The sequence below is a fragment of the Podarcis pityusensis genome, assembly GCF_964106645.2.
Source record: "Podarcis pityusensis genome assembly, chromosome: 2".
Taxonomy (NCBI): Eukaryota; Metazoa; Chordata; class Lepidosauria; order Squamata; family Lacertidae; genus Podarcis; species Podarcis pityusensis.
This window is the reverse complement of record NC_138029.1, coordinates 25,344,199-25,365,417: the sequence shown is the minus strand read 5'-3', so window position 1 is coordinate 25,365,417 and position 21,219 is coordinate 25,344,199. Positions and strand designations below refer to the sequence as shown.

General features: G+C 45.3%; 1 protein-coding gene and 1 long non-coding RNA gene across 3 annotated transcripts in view; one reads left to right on the top strand and one right to left on the bottom strand.

Moving 5' to 3' along the window:
* MAP2K6 (mitogen-activated protein kinase kinase 6) overlaps window positions 1-14,824 on the bottom strand; it is a 74,634-nt gene extending 59,810 nt beyond the window's left edge. Inside the window, exon 1 of one of the 2 annotated variants that reach the window (XM_080994935.1) lies at window positions 14,383-14,824. In XM_080994935.1, the coding sequence (XP_080851061.1) occupies window positions 14,383-14,398 (16 nt within the window). In that variant the 5' untranslated portion in view covers window positions 14,399-14,824. Of the gene's footprint in view, window positions 1-12,795; window positions 13,041-14,382 lie in introns of those variants that run through there. The other variant, XM_080994936.1, reaches the window with a different exon arrangement.
* Window positions 1-21,219, top strand: part of LOC308471176 — a 124,637-nt gene that overhangs the window by 85,517 nt on the left and 17,901 nt on the right. The gene's annotated exons all lie outside the window — the stretch shown is intronic.

Genomic DNA, 21,219 nt, shown 5'->3' with positions numbered 1-21,219 from the left:
GAGAGGTACCACTTTAGCTAATGGGGCCTCCCGCTGCTGCCGCACCGCCGCCACACGATTTCTGTTCTCATCCTGAAGCAAAGTTCTTAACCCGAGGTACTATTTCTGGGTTAGGAGTCTGTAACCTGAAGCATCTGTAGCCTGAAGCGTCTGTAACCCGAGGTACCACTGTACTGTAAAGGGAAAGTGTTTCATAATCCCACTGCTCCCTTTAAACAAAAATAAGGGGGGGAGGAACATAATTTTTCTTCTCTTCCCTTTCTTTTCTGTTCATGAGGAATTGGGGGAGTAAGCTTGTTTTTATTCCACTTTGCAGCCAAGGACCCCTGAGCCCATGAACCAGAATTACAATCCAAGAATTAAAATACACACGAAGAAAACAAAACTTCCATCAGTCAAATGAAAACAAGAGAAAATGCCAGCATCTCCCAACTAACAGGAGTTAGGCAAATCTCAGGAGCAGGAAGAAGTCTCTCATCACACAAACACACAGGGAGAGAGGGGGGGAGAGAGAGCCCTTTCCCATCCATGCAGCCAAGGACTTAAAACTTTTGATGTCCAAATTTCAATAAAGTTGTAGACAAACTAGGGTAGCCAGCATGATGTCCCTTCTAGATGCTGTTAGGACTACAGTTCCAGTAAGCATGGACAGCAATCAGGGATAACAGGAGTTGTAGATGCCACAAAATTTGGAGGGTACCATGTTGGTTATCCCTGATTTAGAGGATGATGAAAGCTATTGAACAGTAACTGAATAAAACAACCTAGCAAACAAGGAGGGGCAGGGAACCTGCTGCTATGGTAAAAGTTGTGGAAGAGGAAAAGAACGTTTAAGAATTGTAAGAGGCCATTTAGATATCTTGCATCTAATCGCTCAGGAACCTAAGGAAGAAACGGGCACCAGAAAGACGGCAGCTAGATGAACAGTAAGCTTTATAAAATAATCATCGTTGCAACAATTCTGCTCCTGCTACGATCAAGGGTAGTGGCTTTGACAGTTCATGAAGAGTTGCCGCAGATCAGTGGTACAGCACATGGTTCTCATGCAAGAGACTCCGGGTTCAATTTCCAGTACCTCCAAGAAGGACGGGGAAGGACCTCTGTTTGAAACCCTGGGGAGGCAGCACCCCAGTTACAGAAATCCCTTGCACTGAGATATTCTTTGTTCCCATCATTGTTGACTTTTTGACATCAGGTCTAACATACTTAAGGCGACAGAGCAGTCTGCAAGTCAGGTTGATGGAAGTGCTGGAATTGTGTTCTGCTGAAATTCTGTTGTGCTAGTAACAGTTGTATGGTTTCCTAAATTTTGCATTTTATTAGACTGGGGAACCTGTAGGTTGAAGGGCAGTTTGAAAATACAAATAACAATACTGAGCTAGATGGACCAAAAAGCATGACAGCATAAAACAGCTTCCAAGTTTGCTATCCTATCTCTTAGAAGATAACCAGATTGTTCTTCTGCTGAGCTTCAGAATGTCTACTGTGGTCAAGAACTGGAGAAGCTGCAATGCCTCCTCTAATAAGTCTGTGGGCTGCTCTTTCCCTAAAGGATGGAACAAATCAAAGGGAGTCAGTTCCTACAGCCAGCACAGGTTCATCACTCAGGATGGTTTGGGACAGATGTAGGAAGCTCCTCTCTCTCCTTCCACCTGAACAGCCCAACCAGGCCACCGTGGCTACAGCCTGTGAGGAGGAGCATGACTGCTCCCCTTAGAGGCTGCAGCAGAAGCAAGCGAGGATCCAACTTACACCACCGAGATCAGCAACTGATCTCTTGGGTGTTGAAAAAATGCAGATCTGGAAAATAGAGCAAAGGCCCAAAGAGTGGGAAAACAGGGCAGGGGAGACAACACAGACACACACATCCCCTACACTTTTCCTGAACACATCGGCAACTCCCAGCTGTTGGGTCTTAATAAAATACTTTGCCCCCTCGGGCAACTCAATTTGGTCAGATTGTAAAAGAGAAAAACTCTCGCCCATCCCCAGCCAGCTGCACCAAGTTGCTTCAGCTCCATGTGGCCCGTCTGAAGTTCAGAATGCTCAAATTCCATAGAGGCAGCCTGGAGATAGAAACAGCTTGAGCTGTGGGGGAGAAAATCACATGCACACTTTGTGAACTGTCAAAGGAGCAGGTGGTGTGGAAGTGGTATAGCAGGGTGCTTCTGCACTGGACTCACGGGTCACACTGGCCCTTCCAGTGTGAATGCTTCCAGTGTTAGAAACTCAGATATATAAGGTAGGCACTTAATAGCTCCAATACACCAAGGTTGCAGTTGTCATTTTGGGGCAAGACCACTCTAAAGTCTTATTTTTCAAACGGTGGACTGACTGTGATTGATTCTCAGTTAAACATCTGACTAGCTCAGATGACAGCCTTGAGCTACTATGTAAAGAACCTTGAGAATTTAAAGAAGGTCACTTGATCCAGTCCATGTATCTATTGGCCTATTCCAACCTCTTTTCCTTAATGGTGACTGCTCCTGCTCAAGGCAGCACAGAAAAGCAATTGGGTTCCGGAAATTCATCCCAATTGTGCAGATAAAATGTAACTGATAGAATTCTACAGGAGGAGGTATTTGTGTGTGTAAACAGTACAGATCCAGTGATCCGCAGATGGTGGAAATGCCATGTGCCATCCTGGAGCCCAGACATCTTCACTTGGTCACAAGTGGTCAAAAGTCAGGTGCAAAATGTGTCTGGCTGGCACCTGGCTAATTCTGAACACTGAATGCTATCCATACCAGTAATTCAGAGACTAACATCCACATATGTTTCCCTGCACTTCTACTCTTGGTGCACAATGTCTGACCCCACCATTAAGCACCAGACAGAAATCACAGTTCTTTCTGAAAATTTTAATATGGGAAATGCCATGGTCACAGACAATATCCCTAGGAAAGCGACCACAGTTAGCAGAGCCATTTGGTGAAATCATAATCGTAGGATTGATTAATAACAATCCAATTTTAATTCAGCACCACTACCCCTCTAACCTCCAAGGGAATGGCTCAATTTCACATTGCACAGGCCCAGGAAATAAAGAGCTTTGCATTTATTTTTTATATATCTAAATGCTGCCGTTTTCTAGACAGGCAGACAAGGAATATATATGAGCATCAGACAAAACGGGCCAAATGAATCAATTAGCAGAAGCTCCAAATCAACTGGATTGTTCTTAGCAGCTGGAAATCCCAGCACCAGCTTCCTTTTCCTTAAGAAATCATTAGCATGTGCTCAATTTTGGGAGAGCGTCTTTTGCAGGCTTTCTCGATTCCCTGCAAGAACTGCTTGCTATCATCTTTCTAAGTACCCTGCTTATGCTTCGTAAGCACCCTGCTTGTGTTCCATCTTGTTGTTTTGTCAGCTCCAGCAGCCCCTGCAGCCTGCCCCCTACACGTCATATCCATGCATTTGCTTCCCAAGGGCACTCTCCAGAATACAGTGGTACCTCGGGTTACATACACTTCAGGTTACAGACTCCACTAACCCAGAAATAGTACCTCGGGTTAAGAACTTTGCTTCAAGATGAGAACAGAAATCGTGCTCCAGTGGTGCGGCGGCAGCGGGAGGCCCCATTAGCTAAAGTGGTGCTTCAGGTTAAGAACAGTTTCAGGTTAAGAACGGACCTCCGGAACAAATTAAGTACTTAACCCAAGGTACCACTGTATGTTGACCAGCCCCACCCCTAGGTACCACTCAGCCACAGCCTCCCAGCCAATGTATGACTACTGGTGTCTGTCTGGGTGAGCTACACAGAATCTGGAATTGTAGAACAGATTGACCCCACTTGTGCATTGGCAGAGGGCATGGCTTGCGTGCACACACACACACGCACACACACACACAAACACACAGACAGGATCTAGGGCAGGGGTAGGCAACCTAAGGCCCGTGGGCCTGATGCGGTCCAATCGCCTTCTAAATCCAGCCCGCGGACAGTCCAGGAATCAGCGTGTTTTTACATGAGTAGAATGTGTCCTTTTATTTAAAATGCATCTCTGGGTTATTTGTGGGGCCTGCCTTGTGTTTTTACATGAGTAGAATGTGTGCTTTTGTTTAAAATGCATCTCTGGGTTATTTGTGGAGTCTAGGAATTCGTTCTTTTTTCAAAATATAGTCTGGCCCCCCACATGGTCTGAGGGACGGCGGACTGGCCCACGACTGAAAAAGGTTGCTGACCCCGGATCTAGAGGCAGGCTAGCTCACTCATTCAGCCACTTCACAGGTTCATTACCAAATGCCTATTGCCTGTGACTCTTTGCACTGCAGAATACAAACAAAGGGAAGAGTGGTAATAATCCAATTACCACGTGGTTTCTGGGGGTTGGATTGGAGGAACACCTTAAAAACTGCTCTTCTGAAACCTGTAAACCTTCCCCCATAACCCTGGAGAAGTACGCAACAGTAGTTTACCTACGTTTAGCAAAAGGCAACGGAACTATGGAATAGCCAAAGTGAGAAGGAAAATTCTTTCTCTGCCCTGTTCTTTCCTGAGGGTAGGTTTCACAGAACTCAATGGGGTTCAATTCCATGTAGATATAGACATAGACACAAATAACTGCACAACCAGCTGGTCACAAAAAAAAAGAAAGATTTCCTAAAATGGATCTGAAGTATAATTGCACCCTCTGCAGCCACTGTCTCATTACAGGCACTGCATGCAGCTTATTAAAAAAATTAAAAAATAAAGCTCCAGAATCACATGTGCGGCAAAGGACCACTGTGGAAAACTGCTACAGTTCCCATGGCATCTCTGTGTATGTCGCCAATACAACCTGATATAACATCACAGGATTTTTCTTTTCCAAGACCTGTGTGGTTAGACGAAAAACAAAAGGCAATATTGAAAGCTTGTAAACAGCCACCAGTCCTGTTCCCTGCAGAATTTCCTCCAGACAACCAGGCAAGGGGGCTATAAAAGAGACAGGAGATTCTTTTCATTTTGGGCAAGTGTACTAATCTAATATTTTTGTGCACTAGCTTCATTTGCAACATATTTAAGTATGTCCCACAAGCTGCTCATGCTGTTATATGTATACAAGCCCCACTAAGGCGCACAGCAAGGCTTTTAAAATGTTTTGTTTCTTGCCAGTGGTGCGTCTCCAAGATGAGTTGGCACCTGCCAAGAAACACAGAGGGCATCACACATACGAGAACGACATTCGTGGCTCTCTGCATCACATGCACGCAGAGAATAGATCGCAAACTTTCAGGAAATTCCCACCCATCCCCACCCCCCATTGCAAAACATCAAAATTTGGTGTGAGAATCATTTGGCAGAATGAACTCAAAGCAACAATATCTATTTAGGCAGCCGAGCCGCTCTGCATTCCAAAGGCGGTGAACAGCTTAGGAGATATTTTTCTGCTCTCCAATCTTTAACTTAGCTTTCTGGTTTTAAATTCTGGACACCCCAGCACCACATGGCTTCAAATATTATTATTTAAATATGAAAGAGGTTCAGTTCTGCCCTTAAAACAAAATATATACAGTGGTATCTCGGGTTACATACGCTTCAGGTTACAGACTCCGCTAACCCAGAAATAGTACCTCGGGTTAAGAACTTTGCTTCAGGATGAGAACAGAAATCGTGCTCCGGCGGCGCGGCAGCAGCAGGAGGTCTCATTAGCTAAAGTGTATATTTAACTACACATTAGCATGTAAGAACATAGAAGCCACTTGTCTAGGGATCAGAAGCTGGCATCCTTTGGGCCAAAGCCAGCCCCATAAGTCATGCCATATGTTCAGTCCCCTCGCTCTAAATAGGGGACCATGGGATCGGTTATCATCTTTTGCTTTAGGACATACAGCAGCAGATGAATGGAGGAACAAGGGTGGTCAAAAGTGACCCTCTGGAAAAACTAGGTTTGGTAGTAGTAGGCTATAATGAAACCCCCCACCCCACCCCACCCCAAAAAACCAACCACATATCAGATACATTCAGTGATTCCGTCAAACATGTTCAGCATCCCTATCGTGCCATAAGGAAGATTTTAGCAGCAAAGAACAACTCCAATAATCATCTACAGAGTAAACTCACGAAGTTTAAACCTCTGCTAAACGTATTAGCTCAGATTACAACACATGCAAGTCAGAAGCTGCAAATTCAATAAGCAAAGGGATTTTCTGTAAATCATCGTTAGCAATGATATTAAGGTTATTTGCAGTTTTCTAGGTCTTATAGCGTATGATCGTCAAAAACCATTTTTACACCCGTTTTTCATATATCAACAAGGACATAAGACCAGCAACACACAAAAACCAAAGTGGAATAAACATGATCTGTGCCCACGTTACGTAAGTGGACTTAAGCAATTTTTCACTTTTTCATGCCTTCCTATTCCCCACTATTCCCCACCTCTCCTACAAAAGTTTATAGCATCTAACAAAAATGGAATATACAATACAAAAAGATATTGTCTACAATAAATCTAGTGCTTTTGTGCATTTCATAGATCTCGCTGGCCCAACTTGCACAGTATGATAAGCCATAGTTTCTTTCCAAATATTTTGCACCTGGCTAGCTACCATGTCCCACCAAGTGAAAATGTCTGGGAGCCAGGATGGTGCCTGATGTCTCCACCGTCTGGAGGTGAATGAATGGGAAGACTTGGATCTTGTCTGTTTTCACACACACTAACAACACATCCTGCAGAATTCTATCCATTATATGGTATCTACACAATCAGAATGAATTTCAGGAACCAAAAAGTCAAATCGAAAAATACAACTTTTGAGCTGTCTGGCCCCAAAAATGTTTGGCAACTACAACCTTGGCTTATGGAGCCATTTGGCACCCAGCTAATACATCTGAGTTTCTAACACTGAGTTGATGCCCAATAGCGGCAAGCAGCTGTGAGCATCACTCTAGGGCACTGTGGAAAATTCAAACAGCCCTCAGCCACCCTGGTAAGCTCACCGCAAAAGGGGCGTCACAGCATGGGGCAGGTTCCGCGGATGCAACTGGGATCCAGAAGTCACTGTACCAAGTTCACACTCTCAAACCTCATGCCTGACTTGAGTCAGAAAGATAGAACTTTGCCTAAAGAGCTACCACGGATCGTGTGTGCAGCAAGGCTCCAGATCCCTCTTCAGGGACATAAAGAGACTTGCACAAAATCAGTCCCTTGCAACTGGCAAGCATTGGGTTACCAGTACAGTGGTACCTCGGGTTAAGTACTTAATTCGTTCTGCAGGTCTGTTCTTAACCTGAAACTGTTCTTAACCGGAAGCACCACTTTAGCTAATGGGGCCTCCTGCTGCTGCCGCGCCGCCGGAGCACGATTTCTGTTCTCATCCTGAGGCAAAGTTCTTAACCTGAAGCACTATTTATGGGTTAGCGGAGTCTGTAACCTGAAGCGTATGTAACCTGAAGCGTATGTAACCTGAGGTACCACTGTATTTAATTTAATTTTATTTTTTAATTTAATTTTCAAACTGCCCTTCACAAACATCATCACCATGGCAGTCTACAAGAAAATATCCCGAGAGGCACAGCTGCAACGAAAATCTGGCATGTGTGCAATGGATACCGTTTTTCTACCACTTTTCAAAGACAGCAGATGCTGTTCACATCTTGCGCCGAATTCCACTACACATCCCCATTTCTCAAGTCGTTACATCCAAATGGGATTGAGCCATGCAAAATCTTGACGCATATTAGAAGCCGCAAATCAGAAAACCAACGAAGAAGCCTTCTTCTCCTGTTTGCTTTTTTTGTTTTTCTAACCTATTCCGTGTGCGGAGGGGAGGATATATACACCAAACACATTATCAACTGTTTAAAAAAAAAAAAGGAAGAGGATGCATTTAATTATTCCACAAGTCACAGAGGTTCAAGTACGGAATATTTTAAGCTTGTTTTTAATGTTCTTGTTGGTTTTGCATCCTTCCGCCCCAACCTGAAACTGATGCAGAGTGGAACTAGCAACATAATCCAATATTTGCGTCCATCACACTGGGTGGAATTTAGCATCAAGCTAAGACAATCGTACCGTCTGGGAAACTACATCAGCTTGCCAGATGTAACAATCGCTCCTCTCCTCCAGTGTTCTGGGCAGTGGAGGGGGGGTCTCCTCACAGCCACTTACAGTGGTACCTCAGGTTAAGAACTTAATTCGTTCTGGAGGTCTGTTCTTAATCTGAAACTGTTCTTAACCTGAAGCACCACTTTAGCTAATGGGGCCTCCTGCTGCTGCCGCGCCACCACTGCACGATTTCTGTTCTCATCAAAGTTCTTAACCCGAGGTAATATTTCTGGGTTAGCGGAGTCTGTAACCTGAAGCGTATGTAACCCAAGGTACCACTGTATTTTGAAGTGGAGGGGCACACAGGGGGAGGAGGCCCACTGCAGAAGCAGCCCTTACAAAGGGCTTCCACAGAAGTGGCTTCTTATGTATATTTATAAGCAGTGAAATAAAGAACACTTTTGAATGAGCAAAGAAACTTCACCTTAGCAGATGCTGCTCTTGATATGCCACGGCTAGGTTTCATAGGGGATACCCTGCATGCAACAGAACCTGCCGAAACCCATTGCCACCCTTCCTCCCTATCATGAAAGGCCTCTCCTGAAGGTCAGGGGAACTCAATGCACCTCGAAGACTCGCAAAAGGTCTGCAGCTCCTATTCTCTCTCCCAGCATCCCCCCCCCCATGAGCTGAAGCACTTTCCATTCCAGCACAGGGCACTTTGGAGCTCAACCTTTGCTGTGCTCTTTTACCTGGGGATAATTTTCAGTGACTAATTCCAGCTAAGTGCCGATTTCAAGCACCCAGAACTAATTATCCTTCCACTAAACAATGGAGAGCATTACTTCAGTATTTAACCTCTTGCAACTAGTTCTGTAAATAGTCATTCACGTTGCCTTAACGCTAGCTACGCGATCAAGATTGCACACGAAAGCAAAGCAAAACTTAACCGAACGCAATCACAGCCAACTCTTCTGAACGGAACTAGCAAAGAGCTAAAGTCAAGAGAACCTCGCGACCCCTTCAGAAGCGCTGTCTGTGGCATTATTAGACTTGGTAGCTCAAAGTGGCTGCCATACACCTGTTGAACTCCTTTGTGAAGCGTTCCAGGTTCAATAAGGGTTTAATGGAATATTGAGGCCCCCTCCAGACTGCTGTTTAATAGCAGCTGTATGCAGCGACATGGCACTGATGCATTAGTAGGGCATGGGCGCATGGCGTGGGGAGTGCCAGGGAGGGAGCACAAACTAGGCGTCCCCACACAGGTGAGCCCAGTGTGGCATGGCCTGATGTTCCTCTCTGCCCGCTGGCCAGACTCCCCCCTGTGCAGGCCGACAGGCAATTCAGCACAGCCCCACTTTGCTCTGGTGGGGGTGGAGTCGCTCCAATGGCGTCAGCAACTAGGCTGCCCTCCCACCGCCACTAACAGTGTGAGCACAGCCCTCCCGCCCAGCATGCCCTGGGCACCAGCAAACAACGCTATGCCACTGGTAGGGCATCTGAAATGGATTTCTATCAGATCAGCCCACATTCTCAGCTGTTCTCTTATACTTTCTAAAGTTTCTGCGTCACTGCATCCACACTTGAACTCTACCTATTCTGTTTTCTGTGTTTCCACCCCTCCCCCCCAAAAAAAGTGCTCACCCTCTACACTAAGTGTAAGATAGTTGCACTATGATGCCATGCTTCTATTTGTACACTTTCAAGGGTTTGGGTTCAGGCTGCGGTTGCAGGGCTAAACCAAAGCTCGTTTCCACACACAATGGAATGCCAGCGCCTGGCATCAATAGGAACTATGCAGGAGTTGTTACATCAAATAAGTGGGTACATTTCAGCACATTATCTGAATGCAGTCCTGTTTTTAATGTTTGACGTTTTATTGTGTTTTTATATTTTGCTGGAACCCAGCCACATGGGCAGAGTATAAATAATATTATTGTTATTATTACAGTCGTACCTTGGTTCTCAAACGGAATCTGCTCCGAAGTCCGTTCAACTTCCAAAAACATTCAAAATCCAAGCCACAGTTTCAGATTGGCTGCAGGAGCTTCCTGCACTCAATCGGAAGCCACGTCGGACATTCGGCTTCCAAAAACAAGTTTGCAAACCGGAACACTTGCTTCCAGGTTTGCGACATTCAGGAGCCAAAACATTTGAGTCACAAGGCATTCGAGAACCAAGATACGACTGTAAAGGATTTGTAGTATAAAAATTTGCAGATATTTAGCAGGAAACTTCAGGGCCCTGACCGATGACAGCCAAAGCAGTATAATCACCCTGAAATATTTGCATGTGCAAATGGCATTGAAAGCGCCATCATGCATAAACAATTTGAGTGCATAACGAGCACAGGTGAGGATGAATGTGCAATAAGAAGGATGTCTGGAGGAGCCTTGAGATAATTGTGAACGGTTCAATATCAGAAACCAAAAAGACTGTGAGCTAAAACGGGATTTAGTCCTGACAATGTTAACAAAGTCCTGCTGAATTCAACAGCGCTCAAAAGTAAAGTAAGGTTAGGACTGCAACCTTATGGCTTTCGCCTAGATCTGTATTTCCATCGTCCCGGGGTATGCAAAAGGTTTTCAAAGGGGGCATATTTCATTTATTGACTGAAAACAACTAACAGGTGGGAACAGCCAGACTGGCTAATTTCACAGAAATCACTTAGCATGGTACCCTTATACATTTCTTTCTCGGAGAGCTAGTGGCTTACTTTAAATAATTTCTTTAAAAGCTCAGTTTGGGGTCTTTGCCATGAAGGCATTTTCAGGCACCGTGGTGCCCAGAGTCATCGGGTTGGTGACCCCTGAATTACAACACCTAAGAACAATTCCAGCACAGACTGAGAAAGATATCGGCTTAAAGGTCTTGTTGGAAGAGGAAGGTTTTCAGCAGACTCCGAACAGTAAGATACAGTGCCTGTCTGATATAATATAGAATCATAGAATTGTAGAGTTGGAAGGGACCCTCAGGATCATCTTAGTCCAACCCCCTGCAATGCAGGAAAATGCAGCTGTCCCATAGGATGGGGATCGAACCTGCAACCTTGGCATTACTCTAACCAACTGAGCTATCCATGCACTAAAGGGAGGGGATTCCAACATTGTTGAGAGCTAAGTACCACTTAAATCCGTCTTACCACGAGGTGAGGGTACCTGGAAATGCCTCCGTATGCCAACAGTCCTAGATTAGCTTGCCATTTCAGAAGAACTGGCTTGCCCCATGGATGCGCCCCCCTTATGTAGTCTGCCTTGGCGCTTCTGCTAGCAGAATGAGGTGGCACCCAGACAAAGGTTTCACATGATCAACGTTCCCCATTTGGGTCAGGACCAGCAGCTTGCGCTTATAAAAAAGAAAATCCCACAGACCAGAAATAAATGCCACAATTTAGGTAATAAAAAAAAAAAAAGATACAGAATCAGAAGGTAACCTAAGGGTGATCTGCAATGCAGGAATCTCAGCTAAAGCATCCATGACAGGTGGCCATCCAACCGCTGCTTAAAACCCTCCAAGGAAGGAGAGTCCACCATCTCTGGTGGTGATCTCTTTCACAGTCAAACAGTTCTCCCTGTCAGAAAGTTCTTCCTGATGTTTAGTCGGAATCCCCTTTCTTGTAACTTGCAAGCCATTGGTTCAGTCTTAGGAGAAAACAAGCTTGCTCCATCCTCCATGTGACAGCCCCTTGGACACTGTATCTGAATAATCATTTGCATGGCAGGGAGCTAGCTTCTCCTTTTATTAATCTAGGGACATGGGTGGCACTGTAGTCTAAACCACTGAGCCTCTTGGGCTTGCCGATCAGAAGGTCGGTGGTTCAAATCCCCGCGACGAGGTGAGCTCCCGTTGCTCGGTCCCAGCTCCTGCCAACCTAGCAATTCGAAAGCATGCCAGTGCGAGTAGATAAATGGGTACTGCTGCAGCAGGAAGGTAAACGGCGTTTCCATGCGCTCTGGCTTCCATCATGGTGTCCCATTGGGCCATAAGTGGTTTAGTCATGATGGACACATGACCCGGGAATCTGTCTGTGGACAAACGCCAGCTCCCTCAGCCTGAAAGCGAGATGAGCACTGCGACCCCATAGTCGCCTTTGACTGGACTTAACCATCCAGGGGTCTTTTACCTTTACCATTACCTTTATCAATCTCGTGTTTAAAAAAGCATACCCAAAAGAAGATTCCTTTGTGCCATTACAGTTGTCAAGGTGTATTATTTTTAAAATATTGCATCTCTTATAGCATCTCAAAAACAATCCACAGAATCCCATAGTTCTCATGCTCGGCTGAAAGAAATATCAAGTAAATGCAATTGTATTTCCTTTATATTGAAGCCTTGTAACCCTTGCTTTTTACTTCCTTCACTCCCTGTTGTCCAACCCACCAGTTAACACTGCAGGGTAACCTGAGCAAAAGACAAGTCGCTTGTCCCCAATGAGCTTACAATCTGAAGTTCCGTGTACACAGTTACCCCCACAAACCTCAAAGTTAGGCCTTTTTCTTTCTGCCGGTTTAACACACTACCCCTTACAGTTCTTCTGCTGCATACAGACACCTTTATTCTTTTGAAATAAAGGTCTCTAGATGTTTTCGGAGCCCACATTTGCTTCATTTGTGTTCTTTATAGTACCTAAAAAAACACACACACAACCTCATCTACCTGAAAATTGCATTCTACACATCTAAATATATGTATGGAAATGCTTCACGTGGACAGAATGAGAGTTGGAAAGGAAACCGGAATTCTAGGCTGGTAAATGATGGCCTTACCAGACAAGATGATGGATCCTGGCCACAAACAAAACTGAATGAAAGCAAGATCTAACCTGAATGAATTGGTGCACTTTTCCCTTCAATTTAGACAAACCCAGTCCCTCAAAAAAAGGAGTACTTTTTCACTGTCTCTCTCCTCCAGCTTTAATCAGTTTTTCCAAGGCAAGAGAAGGGAGATTCAGGTTTTTACATCCTCCCCTTTTCCTCCTCCGTGTATCAAATGATGGATTCCCCTCTTGGCTGCTAACTAGATCAACATGTTGGATCCGAAGAGAAAGGAAGAGTGCCACATTCTCTGCTAGCCATCCTTTTAGACTGGCAAAAAAAACCTGTTGGGCTCTTTTCTGCGGAGAGCTTCCAATCAGCCTCCATTTGGCCCGAAGAGAGGACTGCAGTAAATAGGGAATAAATTATGCAATTCAGCCGCCACAAAGTGCAACTAGGGAAAGGGGGGGGGTTGACATTAAACACTGCGATTAGCACCCATTGCCTCTCTAGCCCCCTTTCCCGACCACCCTGCAGAGGGGAAAATGAAGTCGTCGATAAAGGAACTCATACAAGTGGCTTCCCAAAATGCATTCTGCACCACTGTGCACAGAATCCAAACCCACAAGTCTTGCAACCTCTGTAAGACAGATATTTGTAATGCAAAATGTAATAAAACCCAGAAAACTGAATCCGTATATCCATGCAGAGACAACTAGATTCCTCCCCTAACTGCAAGACCCACGCAGGATGGCTACAGTAGTTCCCACTTTCAACATTACTCTTCTAAAGTTTGAAGGGGACGCTTGTCTACATTTTTATTCCATGTCCATTATCCTTCCACGTTTGCCCATCTTTTAAACCGTGTTGCCAGCCTTAGGAGGACACAAAACCTTCTCCAGTACTTTTGAGAAAAAGATCTGCTCTCCCTCCATTTACACACATCCCAAACCAAGAAATCCGTGTTCCAGTATAAGAAAACGTAGACTTCCTTGCGTAACTTTCTCAAATCCATTCCTCAAACTACACGCACAGCTTGCGACGACGGGGGGGGGTGGGGGGTTAGGTCTGTGGAAAATGAGCTCAGCATTGGCATCAGAACAATACTTTCCCATAGAAACAGAGGCATATATTTAATTCTTAGTAACTCCACTCAAGTTTCACCTTCCATTTCCTCCAGATAATTTTATTTTTTTTAATACAAAGTTTGGCTTAAATTTGCAAGGTAAATTGTCTTGCAGATTTGCATTTCGCCTTTTTTGGAAAAAGAAAAAAAGAAAATATACAGCAGCTAAATGCATAAGCCCTTCAAAAGCCTTTATCTGCCCTGACTGTGCAAAAGGCAAAAAAAGAGCTCTGTAATCCCAGCAGAAGAATGCAAATAACGTCAATGCACAGCTGAACTGCAAGCCCTGCCTTACAGGAACTATGTGTGCCTGTGTGCCTGTGTGTATGTGCGTGAGTGTGTGCGCGCGCCAGTGTGTGTCTGCAAGGAGGGAAAAAAAAGGTACATTCTAAACAGGAAATGCAACTGAGAGCTATTCAAAGCCTCAAACTTCAAAATGCAATTGCATCCCCAAAATTGCATGCATGCAATTCCATAATGCATGGACGACTTTTTGCATATCTGCAAGGAACGCAAGTCGGAGCCTTACCTCTCGGCTGAGACATTTTCCCCTCTGCTTTGATGGGGGAGGGGAACACAAAAGACTTTGCCTTCTCTCTTCAGTAGCTAGTTTTGCAACAAAGATGAAAACTGCAAGCGCTCAGTCTTCATGCAACTGGAGTTTTTCTGACTCCCTGCAGCAGATCTCCTTGCAGAGGAAGGAACTGCAATTGCACACCTTGCAAAACAGATTGCAAAGTGGGTTTTCACCCCCTATTGCAATGGTAAGGAAGGCTCTGCTGCACCTACATGATGGGCCAGGACTGGCAGCTAAAAGCTCCAAACTTGGATCCGAGTGCCTTAGTGCGCAGACGTCCTTTCTACGAGCAGCGCGTTGGTTTGTGGGTAATGTAGTTCATCCGGACAGCCCATTGAGAGCTTCTTTAAGGAGACTCCGTTGTCTTCATGCTCGAGGAGGGAGGTGGGTGGGATTAAGATACACGGAGCCATCTACTTGGAGGCGACTGCTGTGCAGCGGGGGCGCACAGATCCCACTGGAAAATGTAAGCAGGAAATGGAAACGGCCGCGCACAGTCTTCTGCTATGTAATCGGAAAGCTGCAGAGAAGCATTGCCTAGCAGAGCGAGCATGCAACCACGTTGCGAGACTTCGTGTCTATCCAATGGCAGTTTCATAACATAGGAATTGCCGTACTGCAGTCTAGCAGTCTGCCTCCAACAGTGGCGACCCCTCGCCTCGCATGGTAGTACATATACCAGGGAATGCTCAGCCTCTCGGAAGAATATTGTCACTATACAGAAATATCAGCATGACTAGCCATTGAGCATCTTCTGAATTAATTTGCCTTAAGCTTTTAGTCTAAACACATACATGCAAGCAAGACACACTGCCCAAGATAAACAGTCGCGTTTCCCTCAATAAAGACTTTCTTGCCATCTAAATGGAGGCACTCCGTATTGTTTGGTGACAATATTTTGAAAATGCAGGTTGTTTTGCGTTCTCTTCAATTACAGGTTACAGTGGTACCTCGGATTACATACGCTTCAGGTTACAGACTCCGCTAACCCAGAAATAGTACCTCAGGTTAAGAACTTTGCTTCAGGATGAGAACAGAAATCTTGTTCCAGTGGCGCTGCGGCAGCAGGAGGCCCCGATAGCTAAAGTGGTGCTTCAGGTTAAGAACAGTTTCAGGTTAAGAACGGACCTCCGGAACGAATTAAGTACTTAACCCGAGGTACCACTGTACTTTTAAAAGACTGGCGGACGAACCAGGATTTCTCCGGATCAACAAATCTCCGGTCTTTTAATTTCTACTTCGCTGCTATTAAAAATATTGCAATTATGATTTTAAGTATTGCCCCGTGCCATGCATTTCAAACACATTGTAGGGATTGGACTAAATGACCCTCGGGGTCCCTTCCAAGTCTACCGTTCTATGAATCACAAGAATTGATCGCAAAGCTACAGCTCCCAACATCCTCAACAAACTACAGTTCCCGGGTTCTTTGGAGGAAGTCATTTGCTCGAAATCTATGGTGTGTATGTGAGCTCAGTCACATGTATAGTTCTCATCCCAGGACCTGACTAAAGCTCAGGGATAAGAGTCCAGGGGGTAGGAGCTAGTGCACTCAGTGCCACACCCTAGTGATACAGAGGTGGGGGCCTGCAGGGAGGGCGCTGAGCACGGCTGTCACGAATTGCTGCCCACAGGTAGAATTCGTGCACCCAGGGACAGAGCCAAACAATAAACTGAAAAGCCCAGTGCTAAAAGAGCAGAGCCTGTGTAGAACGATTAGTTGTGCTTGCCAGTCTCCTGAAACTGAGCGATGCAACCATACTCATAATACCAGAGACCAGCACACAATTCAGACTCCCTAATAGGTAAAAGGTAAAGGACCCCTGGGCAGTTAAGTCTAGTCACCGTCATGGAAGCCAGAGTGCACAGGAACGCTGTTTACCTTCCCACCACAGTGGTACCTATTTATCTACTTGCACTGGTGTGCTTTCAAACTGCTAAGTTGGCAGGAACTGGGACAGAGCAAGGGGAGCTCACCCCATCGCGGGGTTTACCTTTATTCCCTAATGAATCACCAGCACAATACAGAAACTGCATTCATAAGCAGGGAAACCAGCTGCAACCTACATCTCACATTTTGCTCACATATATGCATCGCGTAATTAAGAAATTAATTTTTATTTACAAGACATTTCAGATAACAGCAGGTCCAGGAGGACAGTTGGTGAATTTATGCCTGTTCTGAAGGTCAGTCGGTGAATTTATGGCAGCCAAGTCGAACCACACCTAAGACAGATCACTCAAGGAAGTGAGCCAAACCACGGAGGACAAATGAGGCTACAGATTCACAGAGCGAACTGAAGACCGTTATACAGCAGATCACTCACGGTTGAGTGAGCCATCTTCACCACAGACTACAGTCGAGTCACAACGTAGCATTCAAGGAATGAAGTATCTATAAAACTTCTGCGAGTTGCACACTTCCTCCCGTACACTCGCTTAAAACAATCCTTCTCTTTCACACACATACACAGTCTCTCTTTCTCTTAACACACAAAAAACAAATACTCTCACTTTCTCACACATATGGCCTCTTGCTTGTCCTGTGGGTTTGTGCTTCTAGAGTAGGAGACACAATCAACTCTGTAGGACTCTCGCTTGCCTTCTTCCAATGTTTATGTTGTACTGAACTCCATTGACTGGGAAGCTGAAGGCAAAAATGGGTCTTCATAGATTAGGTTAGTCAAGTGTCCTGAACCCCCGGCCTACCTCGAAGAAAGTCAGTATGCCAAGTCCAAAACTCGAATGTCCAGGGGTCAATCCACACAACCGATGTTCAAAGCTCCGGAAACAGAGTCCAACGCCAATCCAAGTAGCCAAGTCTGAAGTCCAGCAGTCCGGATACAGTCCAGAGTCAAACCCGAAACACAGTCCCATGGCGGTCCAGGAACATCCAAGCCAAGGTCCATCAACATGGGCAGATGAGCAGGCACAGCCCCTCTTTTGTACAGTGGTACCTCAGGTTACAGACGCTTCAGGTTACAGACTCCGCTAACCCAGAAATAGTACCTTGGGTTAAGAACTTTACCTCAGAATGAGAACAGAAATTGCGTGGCAGCGGCACGGCGGCAGCAGGAGGCCCCATTAGCTAAAGTGGCATCTCAGGTTAAGAACAGTTTCAGGTTAAGAATGGACCTTCAGAACGAATTAAGTTATTAACCCGAGGTACCGCTGTATCTTACAGCATCTGGGCTTGTTGAGCCATGTGACCCTCACCTGCTCCAAGCCTACAGCTGAGGCATCACACACCTCATCTCAGAGCTAGCAAGCCCCACCTGGCCACCTAGGGAGCTGGGCTATGGGCCCTTGCCTGCCTCAGCCTCCTAGAGTGCCCCTCCCACTGCTCCCTATGCCTCAGATCCCGCTGTGTTCGTGGAGACGGAGGCTACTCTGGCAATGGGTCCACCTCTGGTACCTGTGCGTTGACCCCCATCACCTCGCCATCCTCCGTCACCCTATGAGTACTTCCTCATCCCCCGCTTGTCCCTGGTGTATCCCCGTCTTTGCTACGCCCCTCGCCGGGATCCTCTTCCTCCTTTTCCTCCCCCCTGTCGTCTTGCTACTTCACAACACTAAGCCAGAAAGTAAATTTGTACCTTCTAACAAAAGGTTTGAAGCTGCACTAAAAATCTAGGTATCTTTTTCTGAGAATCTTTCCTAAGGGTGAACACACTCTGAGTGTCCATCCTTATATAGCTGAAGTGGTATCATCATCATCATCATCATTATCATTTTATACCCCACTCCTGACAGAATATTAAAACATGATAAAACACCAAACATTAAAAACTTCCAGAAACATCATGCAAAAGGAGGAGGTATCAGCAGCTGTGGTGCAACTCCAGATTTTTTTTATTAAAAAAACCTTTTTAAAGGTAGCTTAAAAATGTATATATATTTAGGGAAGACTGAAAATCAGGCCGGACACTTAAGTGTTTGAAGCAGGAAATAGCATTTAAATGAGAAGGATGCATGGTGCTGCTAGTTCAAATTGTGAGCTCCAAATGGGAAACAAAGTCCAATTGGTTTTGAAGTCTTAAGCCTGAAAGACTGCTTGGCCCAGGTTCTAAGATCAGCTGAGAGCCTACTGTCTGTCCATAAAAGATGTTAGGCTGAGAGGATCCAGGAGCAGGGCTTTTTCAGTGGTGGCCTTGCACTTCTGGAATGCCCTCCCAAATGATGTTGGTATGGTCCAATCCCTGTGGCTTTTTTCAGAAAACCCTTACGAGGTTTTCATTTCACTCTGCTTTCTATTAATCTCCATCTAAGTGAAGTTGTCCTGCTTAATTTAAAGGGTGCAGTACGGATATGAATCTGATTAATGTTGATATTGTTGTTCTTGTTTATAATTATTCAGGACTCCTCCTTGTGAGGGCAAAGTTGTTGGAAAGGCGGTTGTGTGGTTTTTTTAATAAATAAAAATAAATGTGAATTTTATGGCAGAGTTGTAGATAAAAGCCGTCATAGAAATATATTACAGGTTATGAACTGGCCTATGCACTTCAGTCAATCCAGAAAAAAAGGACTACCCAATTTTGTAAATTACCTTCCTGTTCCAGTACATGTAGAAGTTATGCAACATTACAGGGGGAAAACATTAGCGTCTCGAGGGGAATGTGTGACAAACAGTGGTTAAACTGGCACATTCTAAAAGACTATGGGAAAATAGAAATTCCTTCCTTTAGAAACAATTTAATACTGGTTATAGTTTACTGGAACATAGTTAAATCTTTTGGGAAGGTTGAACAGGAAGTATTGGCTCTTTATAAGATAATGGCCTGCTTGGAATTACATGCAAGTTTTCTTTCTTTCTTGTTCTTGTGTGTATGTTTTTCTCTTTCTTTCCCCTGTTTTTGTATGTATGATATTTAAACCTGCATTTTATATTTCTGTTTTAATATATTAACTTTCATATTATGCCAGCACAATAAATAAATAATAAATAATATGATTAATATTGGTTATGTAATTGTTGTATAGTTGCATAATTATGTAACTTTAAATGCATTTAAAGGCAGGAGAAGAGTGAAGATCATGCCTCTTTGCAGACTGAAATGCTTTCGCTTATGGAATGATCAGAAGAGTGCGATGTTGAATTCTACCCACCCACAAAAAAAATAAAGATATTTTTGAACTGCATGCACCCACAAAAAAAAATCAAGATATTTTTGAACTGCATGCATGAGACATTAATGTTGTTCTAGGGAAACCTTTGGCGTTTGCAGATGTTACTGTAATGTTGGGACGATATCTGGGTGTCGTGGGACCTCACTGAGGGGAAACAAAACTGGGTCCTGCGGGTGCTGGCGGTGGTGGCAAAATGACTGGTGCTGGAATATTGGAAAGAGCTCAGTTGATGAAGCACGATTCTCTTAAGCTCAGGGTTTGAGCCCCACATTTGGCAAAAGATGCGTGGCAGGGGGTTGGACCAGATGACCCTCATGGTCCATTTCAACTCTGCGTGGTATGAGATGTGTGTGCGAGAATAGAAATGAGTTCATGTCTTCTTGTTATGATGTATTGACTCTCCTTCTATTGAAAGAAATGTGTCGGTCCTAAAGTGTTTTCACTCTGCACAGTTTAGAATTTGGAGGAAGAGCATCCGTGGAAATTATTGATGTGGGATACCCACTGTTCTACTTCTTGTTTTGATTTATGTATTGATTATTCACAGAATCACTGACTTGTAGAGTCTGAAGGGACCACATCCAATTCCCTGCAACATAGGAATCTTTCACCCAACATAACACTCCAACCCATGACCCTGAGATTAAGAGTCTCCTGCACTTTGACTGAGGAATCCATAAAAAACATAACCAGAGCCAGGGGCATACAAAGTGGGGGACGGAGGGGGCGGGCCGCCCCGGGTGCCACTCTGGGGGGGGGTGTGACAAGATGGCCCCTGCCTTCCCCCAGCTGTAGAGTGGCCGAGGGCGTGAGCAGTAGGTACGGGCTGCCACTCTCATGCGCCATCCATAGGGGCGTCTGTACAGGTTGCCTCTCGCACGGCGACCGTATGGGCTGCCACATGTGCGCACTCCGTACAGGATGCCACTTGCGCAGCAGCCCATACAGGCACAATGCAAGCGGCAGCTCATAAGAACACCACGCGCGAGCAGCAGCCCGTATGGAGTGCAATGCGCGGCATCCTGTACAGTCTCCACACATGCGCAGTCCGTACAGGCTGCCGCTTGCGCGAGGCGGGCATACGGGCAGTCACTTGCGCGAGGTGGCCACATGGGCTGCCGCACATGGGCACTCCGTACAGGCAGCCCTGCCATGGGTGCCAGAGAAGGTTCCTCCACCACTGAACAGAGCCTGCTGGATCTGGCAAGGGGCTCATCTTGCCCCACATCCTGTTGCCACAGTGGCCAACCAGATGCCTATGGGAAGCTGACGTTTGTCGCCTTTATTACATTGGAAAGCTTAGGTCTTAAAGGAAAAAAAACTTCCAACCTAGTGTGATTTTAGCTTGCTGTTAATGCCTGCTTCGTAGACAGTAGCAGAAGAAGATATAAAAGCTCAGAAGCTGGCAAAAGAATGAAGAATGATAAGCATTAAGCAATGGCATCAAAAGCCCTCTAATGCATAACTTTGCTAATGCATGGGGGGGAAAGCAGGCTGAAAGAATGTTGTCCACCACAGACGTATTTCCCCTCCTAAAATGCCTCCATACGACGCAACCCTGTAATGCCATCACCATTTGGCAAGAGGGGAACATTGGAGATGAAAGAGTAACAGCCAATCATGTGAGAAGGAGCCTCTCCCCCAACAACTGGTGTTGCTGCG